General features: G+C 40.6%; 1 protein-coding gene across 2 annotated transcripts in view; it reads right to left on the bottom strand.

The window, feature by feature from the left end:
• The window catches only part of ITGAV (integrin subunit alpha V), a 93,135-nt gene extending 76,002 nt beyond the window's left edge, over positions 1-17,133 (bottom strand). The window contains exons 1-2 of one of the 2 annotated variants that reach the window (XM_034654827.1): positions 16,663-17,133; positions 4,904-5,031 (exon numbers count right to left, since the gene is read on the bottom strand). In XM_034654827.1, coding sequence (XP_034510718.1) covers positions 4,904-5,031; positions 16,663-16,847 — 313 coding nt within the window. In that variant the 5' untranslated portion in view covers positions 16,848-17,133. Of the gene's footprint in view, positions 1-4,903; positions 5,035-16,662 lie in introns of both variants that reach the window. The other variant, XM_034654826.1, reaches the window with a different exon arrangement.
• Positions 17,134-18,000: the final 867 nt, after the last annotated feature.

Genomic DNA, 18,000 nt, shown 5'->3' with positions numbered 1-18,000 from the left:
CAAAGCAGCATGTATTTACTGGGCCACTGCGATGTGCCAGCCCCTGTACCAAGCACCTCACAGGTCTGAACTCACGCATTTTTAACTCATTCAGTTCAACGCATACCCAGCAGCAGGTTTGAGGAGGACACTGCACCGGGAGAAGACAGTAACCTGTGCAGGTTCGACAGCTATAAATGGCAGGACTAGCATTTGAGCCCAGACCAGCCGCCTCCAGAAACCACTCTTCCCCTCAGCTACCATCTCCCTTGACATGTGACTGAGATGACGAAAGACAGACAGAAAAGCCACTATCTCCCTTGAGATGCTGGAAAAGATCAAAGACATTTGTGGTGCAGAGATGCTTATGTGTTTGGGCTTGGATGGAGTGAGAACTCCACAGGAGACAGGTGTAAGGCAAGTTGAAGGGGATGCTTAAATTATAAGCATCTGTTTCTAGATACACATTATCTTGACTAGATTATTGCAAACTATATTGTCCTCTTTTCTTGAATTCAAATGAACACTGTGTGGACAAAAATTCTATGTAAAAAATTGAAGTCTTAATTTGTATACTCTTTTCATGAGGGAAGTCTCAGAAGCTATACAAAATGATTACAGAAATATCATAAGGAAAAAAGGGAACAGACCAAAAACCATATCTGTACACATATAACTAAAGAACTTTGTTTCTTAACTATAGTAAAAGCTCTTATGATTCATTTGTTCACCCATCCAATTTATTGAGTCCTAACTTGTACAGGCAACAGGCATTGTTCTACGCCTTGGAATTCTAGCAATGAATAAAACAGATTTAAAAAAAAACAAAACCAAACCTGTCCTCATGGAACATACAAACTGAAAGAAGGAGACCTTAACTAAAAATAAATACCTTATGTAGCAATGTGAATATTCCAGGGAAAAATAAAGCAAAAAGAGGACTGAGTACAAAGTGGGAAAGAGGCAATTGCAATTTTAAATAAGATGGTCAAGGAATTACTGAGAAGATGGTATTTGAGCAATTCTTGAAGCTAGAGATGGAAGGGACACCCGATGGACATTTGAGAAAACAATGTTCCAGGAAGAGGAAAGAGCCCATGCAAGGGTGAGGTGGGAATGTGTCTCTTGTCTGTAAGCCCCTGCAAAGTGAGGCTGGAAGGAAATGGAGGGGAGAACAGAAGAGAAGGTAAAGATACAAACAGTGGGCTGGAATACTCAAGGACCTCTCGGCTACTATGAGACAGATAGGAAGACCCTAGTGGAATATGAGCAGGAGTATTATAATCTGAGTGTTTTAAAAGAATCACTCTGGCTGCTGTAGAGAACAGTCCAGGGGTATCCAGGGCAGAAGTGGGGAGAACAGTGAGATGTGCCAGCTCTCTTGCAACTGCCCTCCAGGTTTCCTATGCACCCAGCTCTCTGCCCAGGATGCTAGCCAGTGTGAACTCGTGGTGGCCCCACCTGCTGGCTCCCAGATGGATTCCAGCAACGGGAGCATACACAGGATCACAGGGAGGAGAAAGGGTGAGGTCAGGGTTTTATTCCCCTGCTCCTCCCTTCCAGTTACTCTGGCTATCGCCCTCTGACAAAAGCCACAGCTCCTATTTTGTGGCTCTCTCCACCCAATCCTCTGGATTCTGGTAACTGCTCCCTTTCCTTAACTGCTCCCTTTCCTATCTCCCTTCAGGCCTAGAGGCCCAATTTTAATAAGACCTTGCACAGTACTTTTTGTAAATAGTCCTTTTACTAAAAGCTCCTCAAACTATCCCAATTTAAGTGTACCATCTCTTTCCTGGCAGCACCCTTACTAATTCAGGAGTCCCGGGCAACAGTCCAGGTGGGAGACAAGGGTAGCTTGGACCAGGATGTTAGCAGCAGAATGTCAAGAAGCAGTTAGATTTTGATTTGCTGACAAATATAATGTCAAGCATAACTCCAGATTTTGGCCTAAGCAACCAAAACGATGGCATGCCACAAACTGCGATTAATTTCTTAAAATCACATATCAACAGAAAATATGTGCAAATATATTAAAGTTGGCATGCAGGAAAAGGAATTCTATGGCTTACAAACAAATGCAAAGATGCTTCTCTTACCGTTAAAGGAATGCAAATTAATATATCCATATAAAACAATATAACATATACAGTATATAATATAGATACATAGTATATAAAATAACATGCAATATAAAATTGACAAAGATAAATATATGGTGATAAGTGGTGCTATCATGGATGTCAGAAAACATAATTGAAGGAGCATAAACCTCTGTGAAGAGTAATTTGCAATATCTATCAAAACTTTATACATATTTAAAAATCCCCTACTTAGGTCTTTATCCTACAAACATACTCACATATTTGCACAAATAAATGAGCAAAGGATTTTTCACTGCTGTACTGTTTATAATTACAAAAGACTAGAAACAACCTAAATGTCCAACAGGAAATATGAGTTAAATAAATTAGGTTATATATACTAAAGAATAAAATACTACCAGTGATTTGCAAAGAATGAGGTAAATCCACATATATATCAACATATATCAATTATGAAAAGGAAAGATCTACAAAAGACTTATACTGCTGGAGGGTTGAGGGGGGGTCAGATACCCTTACAGAAATATTTAGTATATTCCTATTGGTGAAGGGTTTTTTTTTGAAGGATATACACATATGTAAGAATAAGAAAATTCTAGAAAGATCAAAGAAATTGTTTAAAGCAACTGTCTTTAAGCAGGCTGCCGTTAGAGACTCTTAGTTTTCATTGTATACCCTTTGTGGACCATATGAAATTTTTTGGCCAAGTACATGCATTATTTTTTCAATAAACAAAACAGTATGTAAAGCCAAATTTTAAAAAAAGTAATAAATTATCTTATATTGCACAAAAACCTATGGTGCTGAATACAGAGATATATTACACATACATATATTATATATGTACCATACACACACACACACAGTACCACCTATCGAAACTGAACTGTAGTTTCATTTTATTGCCATTTCTATTTTGTTAAAAAATATAAATGCCCTAACCATTAATATTTTGAATCACTGGCATTTTTCCATTTGTGGTAAAATTGAGCCTATTTACATACACTTGGGGTTTTCCAAATGTCAGCCATATATGGAAGAAAAAAAAACAGGGTTTAATGTAGATGATTTCAAGTGAAAAAAACCAAACGTGACCTGATTTCTATTAAGAGCTGATTTAATGACTGACACTCATTTTGGCACTGATCAGGATGTCAAGTGGAACAGTCTACATCATGATTCCTGTTTCACTAATATAATTTCCAGAACTAATATATTTTAAAACTAGCAGGAAACAATGATATGGAAAAAAAGTTATCCTCAGGCTTACCTTAAAATATTCTGTCAAAGCCCAGCAAATCTGAATTGTTAAAAAAAATGTTGTAAAACTGTTTTACCAGAACGATGTCACATCACTACTTTGAAGCTTCTCTAAGTTTTCACAAATGTAGATAAATACACCAATATAAATGTGTACAGGATTATATATATATTCTATTTCACAGATATAAATTAAAACTCAACTTATTTCTTTTCAACTTCCTTATGCAATTTTTCTCCTCTCTACCACAATCCTGACTGACGCAGAAAGTTATCCCTATAGATAAGATTTTAATATTATCAAAACCATAATGCATAATTTACCCAATAAATTTGGGGTAAGAATTTTTTTTTTAAGTCAACCAAATCTACTTGACTATAAGAGATTCCTCAACTGGTTTTGGTAGTACGACTCAAGGCTTAGATTATTTCATGATCAGGGAGTCGATCTATAATTGTCCGTGAGTCATTCTTCAATTTTGCTGACAGAAAAAATGACAGAAAGCCTTGCTCCCTCTTCTTAGTAGAGGTACAAAAACATTTTAATAGATTTTCCCCAGATTTCTACAGACTAACATTATCAGTTTGAAATTGAAGACACCTAAAAACAGTGAAAACACAATATATTTTTAAGGCTTTTATATACCACAAAATTGTAAGAGAAAATAATGTAAGTCTTTTGTCTTCATGTAACTTTCTCTGGGGATGTGACTTGCTTATATACATTGTTTTATTAAGTAGTTACATTTAAGTTAAAAGTAAGTTCTTTGAAAAATTAAATGATATTTTAAAAATATCAAATGGGTGGAATGAAGGGATTCAGGACAGCTGTCCCCCCACTCCTAAATGTACCACTTTGGCATATGGATTATTTGGAGCTGCAGCCACTTGAGATCCTGTGGGCTCAAGAGAAACTTCTGTCCTTCCTTTAACCACACAGAAGCAGCTAAATTGAGGGTCTTTCCCAGAATAACAGTTATTAACACATAAATTTTAGCTGAATGACCCATTTGTATGGCAGGGCAAACATCTAATTATCAAACATCTGCTTTTCTTTTTCTTTTTAAAGATTTTATTTATTTATCTGAGAAAGGGAGAGAGCACAAACATGAGCAGGGGGAAGGGGCAGGAGAGGGAAAGGCAGACTCCCTGCTGAGCAGGGAGCCCAACACAGGGCTAGATCCCAGGACCCTGAGCCAAAGGCAGAGCTTCACCAACTGAGCCACCCAGGCACCCCAAACATCTGCCTTTCTTATCACTCCATGAAATGCATTCCTTTCCTCTGAAATCCCAGACCTGTACCTCCTTTCTCCTTAGTTCAGAATGACATATATACCCCATTTTGCCTATCTTTGGATGTCTCCATGGTTTCCTGGTACTTAAGCCTATTAAATCTGATTCCCTCCTGTTAATCTGTCTCATATCAATTAGATTCTTAGTCCAGCTAGAAGGACCTTTAGAGGAAACAGACATTCTCACTCCCCAACAGGAGGGAAGGGAAGAGGGGGGGGAAATATCAAATAATATAAATTAAGAAAAGGGACCACGGCTTCAACCTTTACCTGTTGCATCAAATTCGATGGGCTGGCACCCGCGGTGAGAAGACCAATCACACTTAAGGACTTGTCCTCCTTCCACAATCCCAGGCTGGGTAGTGTTTGCTTTGGGTGCTCCCACCAGAAGAAACATCCTGCTAAAATACAAATGGGAAGGTAAGATTTTAAATGATACAAAGCATAAACAATGACATAATTTAGGAAGAAAAACCACTCTCTGGTTATTATACACAATCTTTTTTAAAACCATTCACTGAGAGCATAATTAATCTTCTAGATTCATTTGGTGCTCTTACATACATTATTTATTTAACATCGTTTACTCATCCTAATAACATATTATAAGGCAATTTCAGGGTTACCTCTCATTTAAAAATGTGTGCTGGTCAAACTGTTCACTTTAAATAGATACAGTTTATCATATGTCAATTACATGTCAAAAAAGCTGTGAAAAATGTATACTGGCTAGAGTCTGGGACGTTTGGTTTTGATTTTCGGTTTTATATTTTGTGTTTTGGGGGGTTTTGTTTGTTTTGTCTTGTGGTCAGCTATAGACTTTTTTTTTTTAAGATTTTTTTTTTTTTAATTTGACAGAGAGAGAGACAGCCAGAGAGAGAGAAGGAACACAAGCAGGGGAAGTCAGAGAGGAAGAAGCAGGCTTCCCAGCGGAGCAGGAAGCCCAATGCGGGGCTGGACCCCAGGACCCTGGGATCACGCCCTGAGCCGAAGGCAGATGCTTAACGACTGAGCCACCCAGGCGCCCCACAGCTATAGATTTTCTATATCTTGAATGCTAAACAAACTATATATATATGGTTCTAAAGTATGGCAACTCTATGGGGTGGCTGGGTGGCTCAGCCGGTTTAGCATCTGCCTTGGGCTCAGGGCGTGATCCCAGGGTCCTGGGATCGTGTCCACATTGGGCTTCCTGCTCAGCAGGGAGCCTGCTTCTCAATCTCCCTCTGCCTGCCCCCCCACACTTGTGCTCTCTCTTTCTGTCAAATAAATAAATAAAATCTTAACAAAAATAAAGTATGGCAATTCTAAATATTAATATTTTTCCTTTTGGAAAACTTACCTTGTTTCAGAACTGCTGTATTTCATTTTAAGTGACTAACAGATTTCTCTTTTCGGAGGACTGATCTAAACAATCCCAGGCCAAAGAATAGAATCAGTATTCAATTTCTTATCAGGATAAAACAAGCAGAAGACAAAATAATCAGGAGTTAAGTTTTTAAGCAAGAGACTTTTTCTTTAGTTTTTATCCTGTTCATTCAGAAAAGGATTGAATGTCTGCTCTACATAAAGCACAGTGCTGGGCACTGGAGGCACCAAGACGAATAACAAAATCTTGGTTCCTGCTCTCGGTGTTTACATTCCCTTTGGGGAGAAACAGAGAACCTAACCAAGAAAATTAGTCATGGTTACAAGTGCTGTAAAGGAAACCAACAGTTGGCTGAGACAGATTATTTGCAAATAGGGAGAGGAAAACTTTAGATAAAGGAAGGTTATCTTTAAGGAATGGAGGGGAAAAGCTTCCTTTAGATAAAGAGAAGCCTAAGCAAGTTTTCTGTAAAGAATGAAGAGAGACCTCATTTAGATAAAGTAGCAAGGAAACTTATTTCTAAATAAACTGATATGTAAAGGATTACAAAATCACCAAGGAGTGTTTGTGTGTCAATATTGGTGGGTGGCAAGGGGAGAAAGGTGGGATTAGGGAGTGGCATGAAGTTGTAGGTGGCAGCACCCCAGGCAGGGGGACAAAGACCCTAGGCAAGAAAGAGCTTAGTCTCCAAAAGTTTCAGGAAAAGAGGTATGGCTGAGACAAGAGAGCAAGCTGAGGGGCGCCTGGGTGGCACAGCGGTTAAGCGTCTGCCTTCGGCTCAGGGCGTGATCCCGGCGTTATGGGATCGAGCCCCACATCAGGCTCCTCCGCTGTGAGCCTGCTTCTTTCTCTCCCACTCCCCCTGCTTGTGTTCCCTCTCTCGCTGGCTGTCTCTATCTCTGTCAAATAAATAAATGAAATCTTTAAAAAAAAAAAAAAGAAAAGAAAAAAAAAAGAGAGCAAGCTGAGAGTGACAGAAGATAAAGGTGGGGAGTTGGCAAGAGCTAAATCAAGCAGGACCCTTCAGACAGGGTAAAACTTTGGATTTTATCATAAGGTCCATGAGAAACTTTGGAATTTTTTTTTTAAGCAAAAGAATGATACAATCTAATAAAACTAAATTTGGTGCCTTCTAGGGATAGGATTAAAGAGGGAAGGGAGCAAAATGCAACAAGGAAAGCAAGAGACTTTTAGCAGCTGAGAGATGATAGTGACCTAGATTGGGAGGGCAGATGCAGAAAGAAATGGATGGGCAGACTTGGGAAATATCTGAGGGCAGAATGAACAGGGATCACTGGTGGCTTGAATATGTGGGAAAGGGAGGACTAAAACATGTCACCTAGGTTTAGTTCAGGAGTGGATGAATGGGAGAACCATTTACTGCACACAAAAAAAGGCTTCACGAATAGGGAAGCAGAAGGTAGATTAAGTATTTACAGGAAAACCAAGAATTCAGTTTTCAATGTTAGTTGGAAACATCTGTGAGACACCTAACTGCTAGCAGGAGCTCTGAAGAGAGCTTTGCCTTAGAGATAATGTACTGGGAATGTCAACTTAGAATAGATAGGTTCACGCAGAGAGAAGCTTCAGCAAGAAGAGGGCCAAAGAGCGAGCTCTGAGGAGCCAAGGGCATTTAGAAGACAGGGAGAGAAAGAGGAAAGAGTAAAAGAGAATGAGAAGAAATTGACTGAAGCATAAAAGAAAACAGGATATAGTTATACACAGAAAGCCCTAAATAAATGCTATTGCCATTATTTCATTTCCTTATTAAACAGTCACTTAAATTCTAGCAAAGAAAATACTTAATTGCCTTTCACTTTTTTGTAAAGTTATGAACAAACCTACATTTTCATATGGAATGGACTAATTTAAATTTTATTTATCAATTTCAATTTCATTTCTTCTGGGTGGTATTTGCTAAAATATACTTAAAACTAGTCAAGAGCTGGCTGCATGAAAGGTTGGGTTACAGGAATGCTGCTTTCTGATATTTATCTTAAAACGCCATACTCAAAGGCAAAACTCCCAACCGAACCACACCCTGTTTAATAAAGCTTTATGCAGTCATATTTGGCATCAGTAAAACATCAATGCTGGCTCCTTCTCATCATAGCCAACTGAGTTTTCATTCAGCAGGAAAAAAAAAAATAATAATAGGACTATGAGTAAGAGAGCCCTTACCCCCCATGAATAAGAGAGCACTAAGCGTTGTCATACCCTCCTTTACTGCAGTAGAGCGGCTTAACAGCTAAATTACATATATATACATAAAATTTTCCACTTCAACAGGTCAAAAATTTGGTCACAAAAATGACAAAACTTCCCCCATTCACTTAGATGAAACGATTTTTGAGTGCATGACAAGGAAAAAGAATATTTCAGATAAGTGTACTTTTCAAGGTCTGTATCTGAAAAGACATGGGACCAGTATTCCTGCAATAGTCCTAATAAGCATAATACAAGCACAGGTATGCATATGATTTCAGTGCTATGGATAACAGCCAGGTTCCAGATGAGGACAGAAAAGGTAGTTCTCAGAATCCGCCTAGAAATCTACAAGCAAAACTCATTTCTGGACTGTCATCACAGTGCATGTTACAGAATCTTTTATAATTTTTTTTTCAAAGATATTCTTCCTACCTTATAATAAATTGCTTCCTTAAAAGTAGGGGACTCTAATTTATCTTTGTGTCTGCCACATAACCAGCACTCAAGGAAAGTTTTTTACTTTTTTAATATTTTTAAAAAATTGTGTTTATTTATTTGAGACAGAGAACATCAGCGGGGGAGAGGGGCAGAGGGAAAGGGAGAAGCCTCAGCAGGGAGCCTGATGCAGGGCTCAGTCCCAGGACCCTGAGATCATGACCTGAGGTGAAGGCAGATGCTTAACCAACTGAGTCAGGCGCCCCAAGAGAAGTTTTTTTAAATTGACAGGTAAGCAGCAAGTAAATTGGATAGTTACAGGTCTCAATCTTAAAATAGCCATGTATAAACAGGCCATTTCCACTATCGCCAAACCCTTTATAATGCAGAAATCATCCTCTATTAAACATCCAATTATTTAAATTACCCTTAAAATAATTTATGTAACATATCTCTCCTTAATCTTGGATTTCAGATACTTTCTTTACTCGGGCACTATAAGACAGAGAGAGGGCTAGGAAGTTACTACTACTGGACGTGGACTTCGGCAAAGACAGAAAAAGGACCCAGTAAGAGAGTTCTGAATGAAAACTGCACTCCACTGGCAGCACAAAGCTCACAAAGCTCCTTGGATAAGACCAGGAACAAGGCTGCTGCTTTTCATCAAATTATTTACACATTGTAGGCATGAAATGATAGTAATTAGATGTACTAATATGGGTGTTCATCAGGTTTTCCTAAGCATACCTTCATGTGCAGTCTTGCACATTGGTGAAATGCCACAGAAATGGTAGAATAATATAAAAGGAATGTGTGAGCATTGTCAATTTGTAAATGCTATGTTAATGCCAGGGGTGGGGGGGCGGGAGCCGGGATCTGAGTAATAAAAGTGTTTTGTCCAAAGTGTCAACATGATATTTAAGTTACTTTTAAAGAGTATTACAGAAAGTTTATAAAAGAGAAAAATGGAAAGACAGAAAAAGTAAACTACATTAGACAAATGTTAAGTCCTAAGAGGGAGCTGTATAGAGGAAAAATTAAGTATTTGTAGACAAAGGGTGTAGGATGATAAAAGAGGATATTTGAGAAAATTAAGGAACATAAAAGCAACACATATTACAGAAATCAAAAGCCTGTTAATGTGTATTCGGCGGGTGAATTCTATGTCATGTATTTTTTTGCCACAATAACAGAACAGCCTGTTAATGAAATGTTTTATAAAAATTAAGTAATTATTACTTTAAGTTCATCTAAGAATTAATGTCTACAACAGCTTAGTTAGGATAAGAGAAGGGACAGCACTGAAAAAGTTCTGCAATATAAGCAACACTGTCTATAATAGACAGTCTGATACCATAGGTTACAATCACCCAATATAAATTAACTGAGAAATTCACTTCTAAATCTCTGAGCCTCAGTTTCCTGTTCTTTGTAACAATGTCCACTATAATTACTTTCAAAAAGTTTCTGAATGTGGATAGTAGACAAAAGAAAAATCTGAAAGCATCATAAAAATACAAGATGATGGGGGCGCCTGGGTGGCACAGCGGTTAAGCGTCTGCCTTCGGCTCAGGGCGTGATCCCAGCATTATGGGATCGAGCCCCACATCAGGCTCCTCTGCTATGAGCCTGCTTCTTCCTCTCTCACTCCCCCTGCTTGTGTTCTCTCTCTCGCTGGCTGTCTCTATCTCTGTTGAATAAATAAAAATAAAATCTTAAAAAAAAAAAAATACAAGATGATGGCACTAGAATTAAAAACAATAAAACACTCTCTAATAAAGCAGGAAATATAATAGTTAAAATCTGTTTTCAAAAGGGCTTTTTTTTCCCCGTTTCCTCAAAGGACGATTAATTAACTTAAATGCAAGATCTCAAGAGAAAAAAGGGAAGAGTACCAAATAGGGTACTTTCAACATTTCCTGACAATGGTGAGGAGTTGGGAAAGATATATGGGGTTACTTGAGGCTGACAAGAGATTTTACCCCCTGCTTAGAAGCAAAAATCTGAAGCTGAACAGCTTAGGTTTATATGCCTGCAGCCTTCTCCTGCTAGATTCCATCTCCCTCCAAAAAGTTTCCCGAAGAACAGTATGGGGATCCTCATCCTCATCATTCTTCTCAAATGACTGGAGACATTTCCATTATATGATTTCAACATTAAGGTTTACATACATGAGCACACTATTAAGTAACATCATCCAATAAATTCTACAAGATAAAGGGCAGAGTGTGTGCTGGGGAAGGAAGGAAGGAGTAGAAGAAAGAGGTGGAGGGAGTGGGGAGACAGTGAGGGAGAAGGCTGGGGGGGCAGAGGATGGAAAAGAAGAAGAGGGAAGAGAGGCAGAGAGGCTGTGAGAAGAAAAAAAGGAGAGATGGGGAGGGAGAAGGAAGAGGAAGTGAGAGAGACAAGAGGATCAGAGAAACCAACCAGGAGGATGCCCTTCGGATGCACTTCCTATCCAAAGTGTACTTTAAGGGCAGTTGCTTCAGGGAATGTGACCTTCAGTACCAACGAGAGGCAACCAGCCAAACAATGACAAGTACATTTTTTAAACCCTCCAAATGAACTAAGTTATTTGGCTGCTTTCAGCACTGACTTCTCCAAGATAAAGCATGTTTAATATAGTTGGCTGACTCTGGGCTGACCAATGAATAAGTCTTCATCAAAAGCAACTTTTGAAAATGATCATATACATATATAGAAAAAAATGTGTATAAAATAGCGTGAATGTTTTTTCAGAGCTATAATTCCAGTCTCAGATTTACTTTACATTAAAAAAAAAATGCTATAGAGTCAACATTTATATGATGTAAAACAGGTAAATTCTATACATTTTCCACTTTCTTTTATAAGGTCTTATAAACCCTGGGTCTTAATCAGGAGAAATCAACAGAGTTTGGTTTTTAAATAATAAGGCTGTAGTTTACATATGTATATTATTTATGATAAGAATAAAGAACCAATCAATATACCCAGATCCACACTAAGTTCACAAAAATGAGCAGGCATAACCTCGTAAAGGGTTATGAAGATGGTTACAACAGTGAGGGGGAGAAATGGCGTGTGAATATTGAAAAGAACACGGGGATTGTGACAGACTGAAAGGGGGCTTCATCCAAGTAAAGCAGTCTGGACTTTCTCCCTAACCACGGGAGCACTGCTGAGGAAATTTTAGTAGAATACAAGATCAAAAAGATGCTTCAGAAAGATAAAACTATCAGGAACATGTAAGATCTAAGAGCTGAATGATGGGCAAAGTGACGAGGATCTGAGTGCCACAGACCACACTTAGGACCACGCTGAACTAAGGAGGCTAAAGTCGAAATGGAAAGCAGAGATGAATGCAAGAAACATTAACAACCAAGAATTTCTAGGACCTTCTGTCTGGTGACTAATCACTGACTAATATTAGGGGAGTACAGGAGGAGAGACAAAGAAAAATAGAAAATGAGAGGGAGGAATATCAAATTATTTCCAGGGCAACAGAGAAAATGATGGCACCATTAATAGAAACAAAGGTGCGACTGACCCCACTTGGTGAAAGGGAGCTCATTTTTAGTTGAGGTAAGATGGGCTAGTCAAGGAGAAATGATCCACAAGCTGTTGGAATATGAAGTTGGAGCTCTATTTTTAAATCCAAGATGCTGCCAGGGCAGCAGTTTTATTTTAAAAGCTCTCCAGGTGCTGCAAACAGGAAGTTAGAATGGAGAACTATGGAATGTTCTGCAAGACCTTCTCTGACAAGGGCACACTCACCCTCACCTTGTCCTTGGGGTCATAGGAACATGAAGTAACTGTAAATAAGGTTTCATTAGTGCTTATTTTTTTTTAAATGTACTTATTTATTTGAGAGAGAGAGAGCACACGGAGTGGTAGAGGGAGAGGAAGGTGAGAAGAAGACTCCCCTCTGAGCTGGGAGCCTGACTGGGGCCTCAATCTCACCACCCTGAGATCATGACCTAAAATCAAGAGGCTGATGCTTAACTGACTGAGTCACCCAGGGGGCCCCAGGATTCATTAGTGTTTAACAGGGAAAAAGGCAAGAATTCTAATCCAGGGGCGCCTGGGTGGCTCAGTTGGTTAAGCGTCTGCCTTCGGCTCAGGTCATGATCCCAGGGTCCTGGGATAGAGCCCCTCATCCCATGGGAAGCCTGCATCTCCCTCTCACACTCCCCTTGCTTGTGGTCCATCTCTCACTGTCTCTCGCCGTCTCTCGCCGTCTCTCACTGTCTGTCGCTGTCAAATAAATAAATAAAATCTTAAAAAAAAAAAAAAGAATTCTAACCCAGTGTTGCTCATTATAGCATTATTTAAAAATATAGATGTAGGGGCGCCTGCGTGGTACAGTCGTTAAGCGTCTGCCTTCGGCTCAGGGCATGATCCCGGCGTTCTGGGATCGAGCCCCACATCAGGCTCCTCTGCTAAGAGCCTGCTTCTTCCTCTCCCACTTCCCCTGCTTGTGTTCCCTCTCTCCCTGGCTGTCTCTGTCAAATAAATAAATAAAATCTTAAAAAATAAAATAAAATAAAATAATAAAAATATAGATGTAAAATGAGAACTGTATAACTTACATTTGAAGAATAAATAAAATCATCCGATTATTTTCTTCTTAAAAATTTAAAATTTGAATAGGAAAATTAAATGGAATTTGAATTTCATACCCTATCTTTTGATCCCACCTTGCCCCCTACCTCACACCAATCCACCCAAATAAATGAAGACTGAAAACCTGAGGCACCTGGGTGGCTCAGCCAGTTAAGCATCTGCCTTCAGCTCAGGTCATGATCCCAGGTCCTGGGATTGAGCCCCACATCCAGCTCCCTACTTAGCAGGGAGTGTGCTTCTCCCTCTGCTGCTCTCTCTCAATTAAATAAATTTTTAAAATCTATAAGAAAAAAAAAAAAAAAGACTGAAAACCCTTCTGGCTTCAGTGTCCTCATCTGTAAGAATGAGTTTATCTGCTCCCCCTACTTCCCCCGGTGGTTTGTGCTATAGAGCAAAGTGAGATATCGTAAGTATATAAGTAAAAGTGCCTTATAAATTATAAAATAGGCTAGCCAACATAAGATATCATTATTATAATTAAACCTAGGGTGCAATTTTTAATTTTTCCAATTATTCCCCATAAGATAAATGTGACTTTATTTCATGGCCTATATATGATCTTTAAATTTTATGTAAGTTTGGCAATATAGTCACCATAAATTAATGCATACAAGAAAAAAATTATGGAATGCTAACTTCTTATTTTTCATAATTTTTAAAGCACATTTTTTGTGACTTTTCACTTTAAACCTAGGACTCATTACTGGAGGGATTTTCTTGAGGAGTCACCTTAATATTTTTCCTTAGTAATTTATTTTTCCTTTTCTTTAATAAATAGTGATTCATTACTTTTCACAACAATATGGAAATAATTCAATACCAGTTTTTTTATAACAACAAAAATGGGACCTAAAATAATTGCTGTGGGTACTTACTTATTTTTTTAAGATTTCATTTTATTTTTATTTATTTTAGAGACACAGAGAAGAGCATGCAAGTGAGCAGGGGGAGGGACAAGGGAAGAGAGAGAGAGCAAATCCCAAGCAGACTCCTGTGCTGAGCGCAGAGCCCGAGCCCCATGCAGGGTTCTCACAACCCTGAGATCACTGCAGGAGTAGAAAGCTACTCCTTGGGCGCTCAACTGACTGAGCCAGCCAGGCGTCCCCCTGCTGTGGGTATTTAGACACCAAAAGAAACCAGAAGGGACAGGAGAAGACTTCACTTCTGTTGCTTCCTCATTAATCCAGGCATTCTTCCTTCAGAAGAAAGGAATCTTTAATTAGCAAACATTTTTTATTACGTGAATATTTTTCTTCTGGAAGTTTAAAATCACACCAAATAAAAACAATAAATGCAGCTGCTAATATAAATGGCATCCCCATATACCCTGGATCTCAATGCTTGTTAAATTTAAAGGCATCTTTTACAAAATCAAGCATAACTTTACAGTAATCTCTGTTAAATCTGAAAAGCTCCGTAACTAGAAATCTGTTTCTATGTATTTTGGTTTTTTTTTTTAAATCTCAAAGTTGATGTATATTTTTTAAGGTAGGCTACATCCAGAGCTCACCTGTCTATCAGTACCAAAGTCACTGATGAACATTTCAAAATATTATATGGAACCAAACCAAGTTCAATTTTACCTTACCATTGAAGGCCCACATGAAAGGTCATGTAACCTGTGGGTTCATAATATATTCAACGACTATAATGATTAGTCAAAGATCAGCCATCCAGCCTTGTAATCAAAAATAGTAAACATCTCATGCCAACCATTCAATATTACTGCATTTTCCATAGTAACAACACTTAAAGTTTATCATCTTGTCATTATCTTTACACTACTAAACTCAGAGAGTTGCCACAGAATTACTCCCACCATCTGCAAAACATTCCATCAACTATGAAGTATTTAAGTGCTAACTCTTGCTAATTTAAGTACCAACTCTTGACAAAAGACAATACATAGTTTCAAAACTATTAGGGTTTCTGCACAATTTAAATCTAAAAGAGCACCCCTGAGAACTAAAATCTGTACCCTAAAGGCACACACTTAAAAATATCTGGAAACAAACAACATTTTAAATAACAGATAAGGCTGACAAAATGATTAAATCAAATGAGAAGGCAGAAAATGTTGCCCAAGTTTACGATTATTTTTTATCATTCTGGAAAATTTGTTCTCAACAGAAAGCACTGAAACTGGAGACAACAAACAAAACTTGAGTTCACTACATAAAACAATGTCTGGTTTCCACTAACTGCTTCCACCAATTTATGGCTGCAAAGGTTGTCACCAAAAATGAATGATAATTAACACTCACACGATAAGAATAAAATCTGCTGAATGTTCTAACACTCATGAAATAATATTTAGGGATCATCCTCAAATTAGGCACGAATGAGTTGGGAAAATGGTCCTATCCAAGTACTGACCATCAAAATTATCCTCCCTCACCCCCCTCAAAAATAATACCTTCAATATAGAGAAAATGTAGAAGAAAAAAAATGTTACAATTTCTAAGCTTACAAAGAGCCCTAAGAACAGTTTTGCCTCTTGAAAACAAGATTTAGACATCAGAAGACATCTAGTGAACATTTATTAAATCAATATTTCTAACGCTAATATGGGGTGAGGTGGTGACAATGAGGTCAGCGTTCGGTAAAGTCAGAGACAACTCTGAATCCAATAATGACATTAACTCTGTTAAAAATCCTGGAGGCCTTTGCAACGCGAAAAGCTGCCATTGGAAAACATAACTGAATTTTTAAATACTGCAGTATTCAAATGACCTGGAGTGAATGAAAACTCAGCAAACACCCTTGTTCCTTCTGAACAATGACCTAAATAATAAACCACTATAAAAAGAACACATGACACATTCAATTCATCTGTTCACCCTCACATGTGCAAAGGTCTGTCAGTACCAGAGATAAGACACAATGAATTTACTACGGCAGTCTGGTCACTTTAGTCATCAGAAAGTCTGTAAAAGGAGTAAATGAGAAACAGAATCAGACTGAGAGGCGGAAAATGTGGGGGAGGGTTGTGCAAGGAGAGCGAAAGGGACTGGTGTTTAGACAGACTACGGGGAAGGCGAACTGGTACCCGAGAAAAAGAAGTTCGGAAATGAGACCATCCAAGTCCGGGACACCAGGAGGGGCAGCGCGGAGTCCGGCGGGACCAGCCTTTGTTGCTTCACTTCCCCCGAATTTTAAGCACAAGTCCGCCTCAAAGCCGTTCCTCTGAGGACTGAGAGGGGGGAACTGAGGGGAGGTGGTGGGTGCCGCGGGGGTTCACTTCCCCAGATATTTCATCCACCCAGAACCTAAACGCCCCGATGGGGGCTGGGGGGCACAGACAGACAGACGCCGGGATCGCTCCCGGAGACTCTCCCTCGGGATACGGAGGGTGGATGGGTGCGCGCGGTGGGGGAGGGGGCTGATTCCCCTTCCAAGTGCCGCCACTTACGAAGACGCGCTGGGCACGAAGAAATCCACCGCGAAGCCGAAGTAACTTCCCTCGGGGCCGGAGTATTCGGCAGGACTGTCCACGTCGAGGTTGAAGGCGCCGCAAAGAGGCAGCAGGAATCCGGGAAGAAGGAACAGGAGGCGGCGAGGGCGAAGGCGCAGCCACCGCCGCGGCGGAGAAGACATCGCCGAAGTGCGCGTGGGGCGCCGAGGCCGGAGCCGCGGCCACCCCTCCCGGAGCGCACGGTGTCCGAGGCCCGCCGCCGCCGCCGGCTTCACACGCCGAAACTTGCCCGTCACTCGCTTCGCGGCGAGTCCCGGACAGCGCGGGAGGAGGCAGGAGGGCTGAGCTGCCGAGCGGCCGCCCGGGAAGTGGGGCGCAGGGCGCGCGGGGCGGGGACAGCAGCGCCGGCGGCGCCTCGCCTCCTCCAGCTCGGCCGCTCAGCGCCTGGGCTCCCGCTCCGGACTGCGCGGGTGAGCACCGCACCCCCCCGCCCGAGCGCAGCGGCTGGCGGCGGGAGGAGGCGGGGAAGGGGGAGGGGCCGGCCCGGGAGGCCGGGCCGCCGCGCAGGAGGAAGTGAAGGAAGAGAGTCGTCCTGCGACTGGGGAGAGCTGAGCGCACTTCCGTGCGCGTTGTCGCCTTCTGTCCCGGGAGCGAGGTCCCTGTGTCGAAGCCCCGGTCCCTCAGAGTTGCCGGCAGCGGCAGCGCTTTCGGACGAGGGCCTCAGACCCAGCTCCAAGGGGATAGTGGTGGACGAGGGGTGGCCAAGCATCCCAACCCGCCCACGTCCAGGGCCACCCCACGCTCCCCGGTCCCGGAGGGAACTCCCGTGCGACTTTTGTTTAGCAATGAGGAAAGCTTTATTCGCCCCTCGGTTTCTGCTCCTTAAAACCCCGGCAGGCTCTCACAAACGAAACTCTATAATTAATGGTCGTTTTCCTCCCCCCCTCTCCCACAGACAGTGAACTTAATTATAAACTTCAGAATGCTAGCACAGCCTCTTCCAGGCGAGTTGTGTTAAAGCTGAACTTGAAGGATTGGCAAGGCGAAGAATCGGCAGTAATAGTTTTAAATCAAGTTGGACTAGTCGAAACCTTATTATAATGTATTAGCTGACGTTGTGTGATTTCGAATAACTATCACTGATTTAAGACGTTTGACTAGAAATATCATTCATTTTAGAGTTGGAAGAAGGAATGTGCACCATTGAAGTGAGGCCTATCTGGATGTGTTGCTTTTGGTTTGTTTCACGGCGTCCAGGCTCATGAAAGTTCGATTGAGAGCTTGAGAGGAGGAACCCTGACCTCTTTATATTCTGTAGTCCTACCACCTTGCCAG

The sequence above is a fragment of the Ailuropoda melanoleuca genome, chromosome 2 (genome assembly GCF_002007445.2).
Source record: "Ailuropoda melanoleuca isolate Jingjing chromosome 2, ASM200744v2, whole genome shotgun sequence".
NCBI classification, from domain to species: domain Eukaryota; kingdom Metazoa; phylum Chordata; class Mammalia; order Carnivora; family Ursidae; genus Ailuropoda; species Ailuropoda melanoleuca.
The sequence above is the reverse complement of the archived record's forward strand: the minus strand, read 5'-3'. Positions and strand labels throughout refer to the sequence as shown.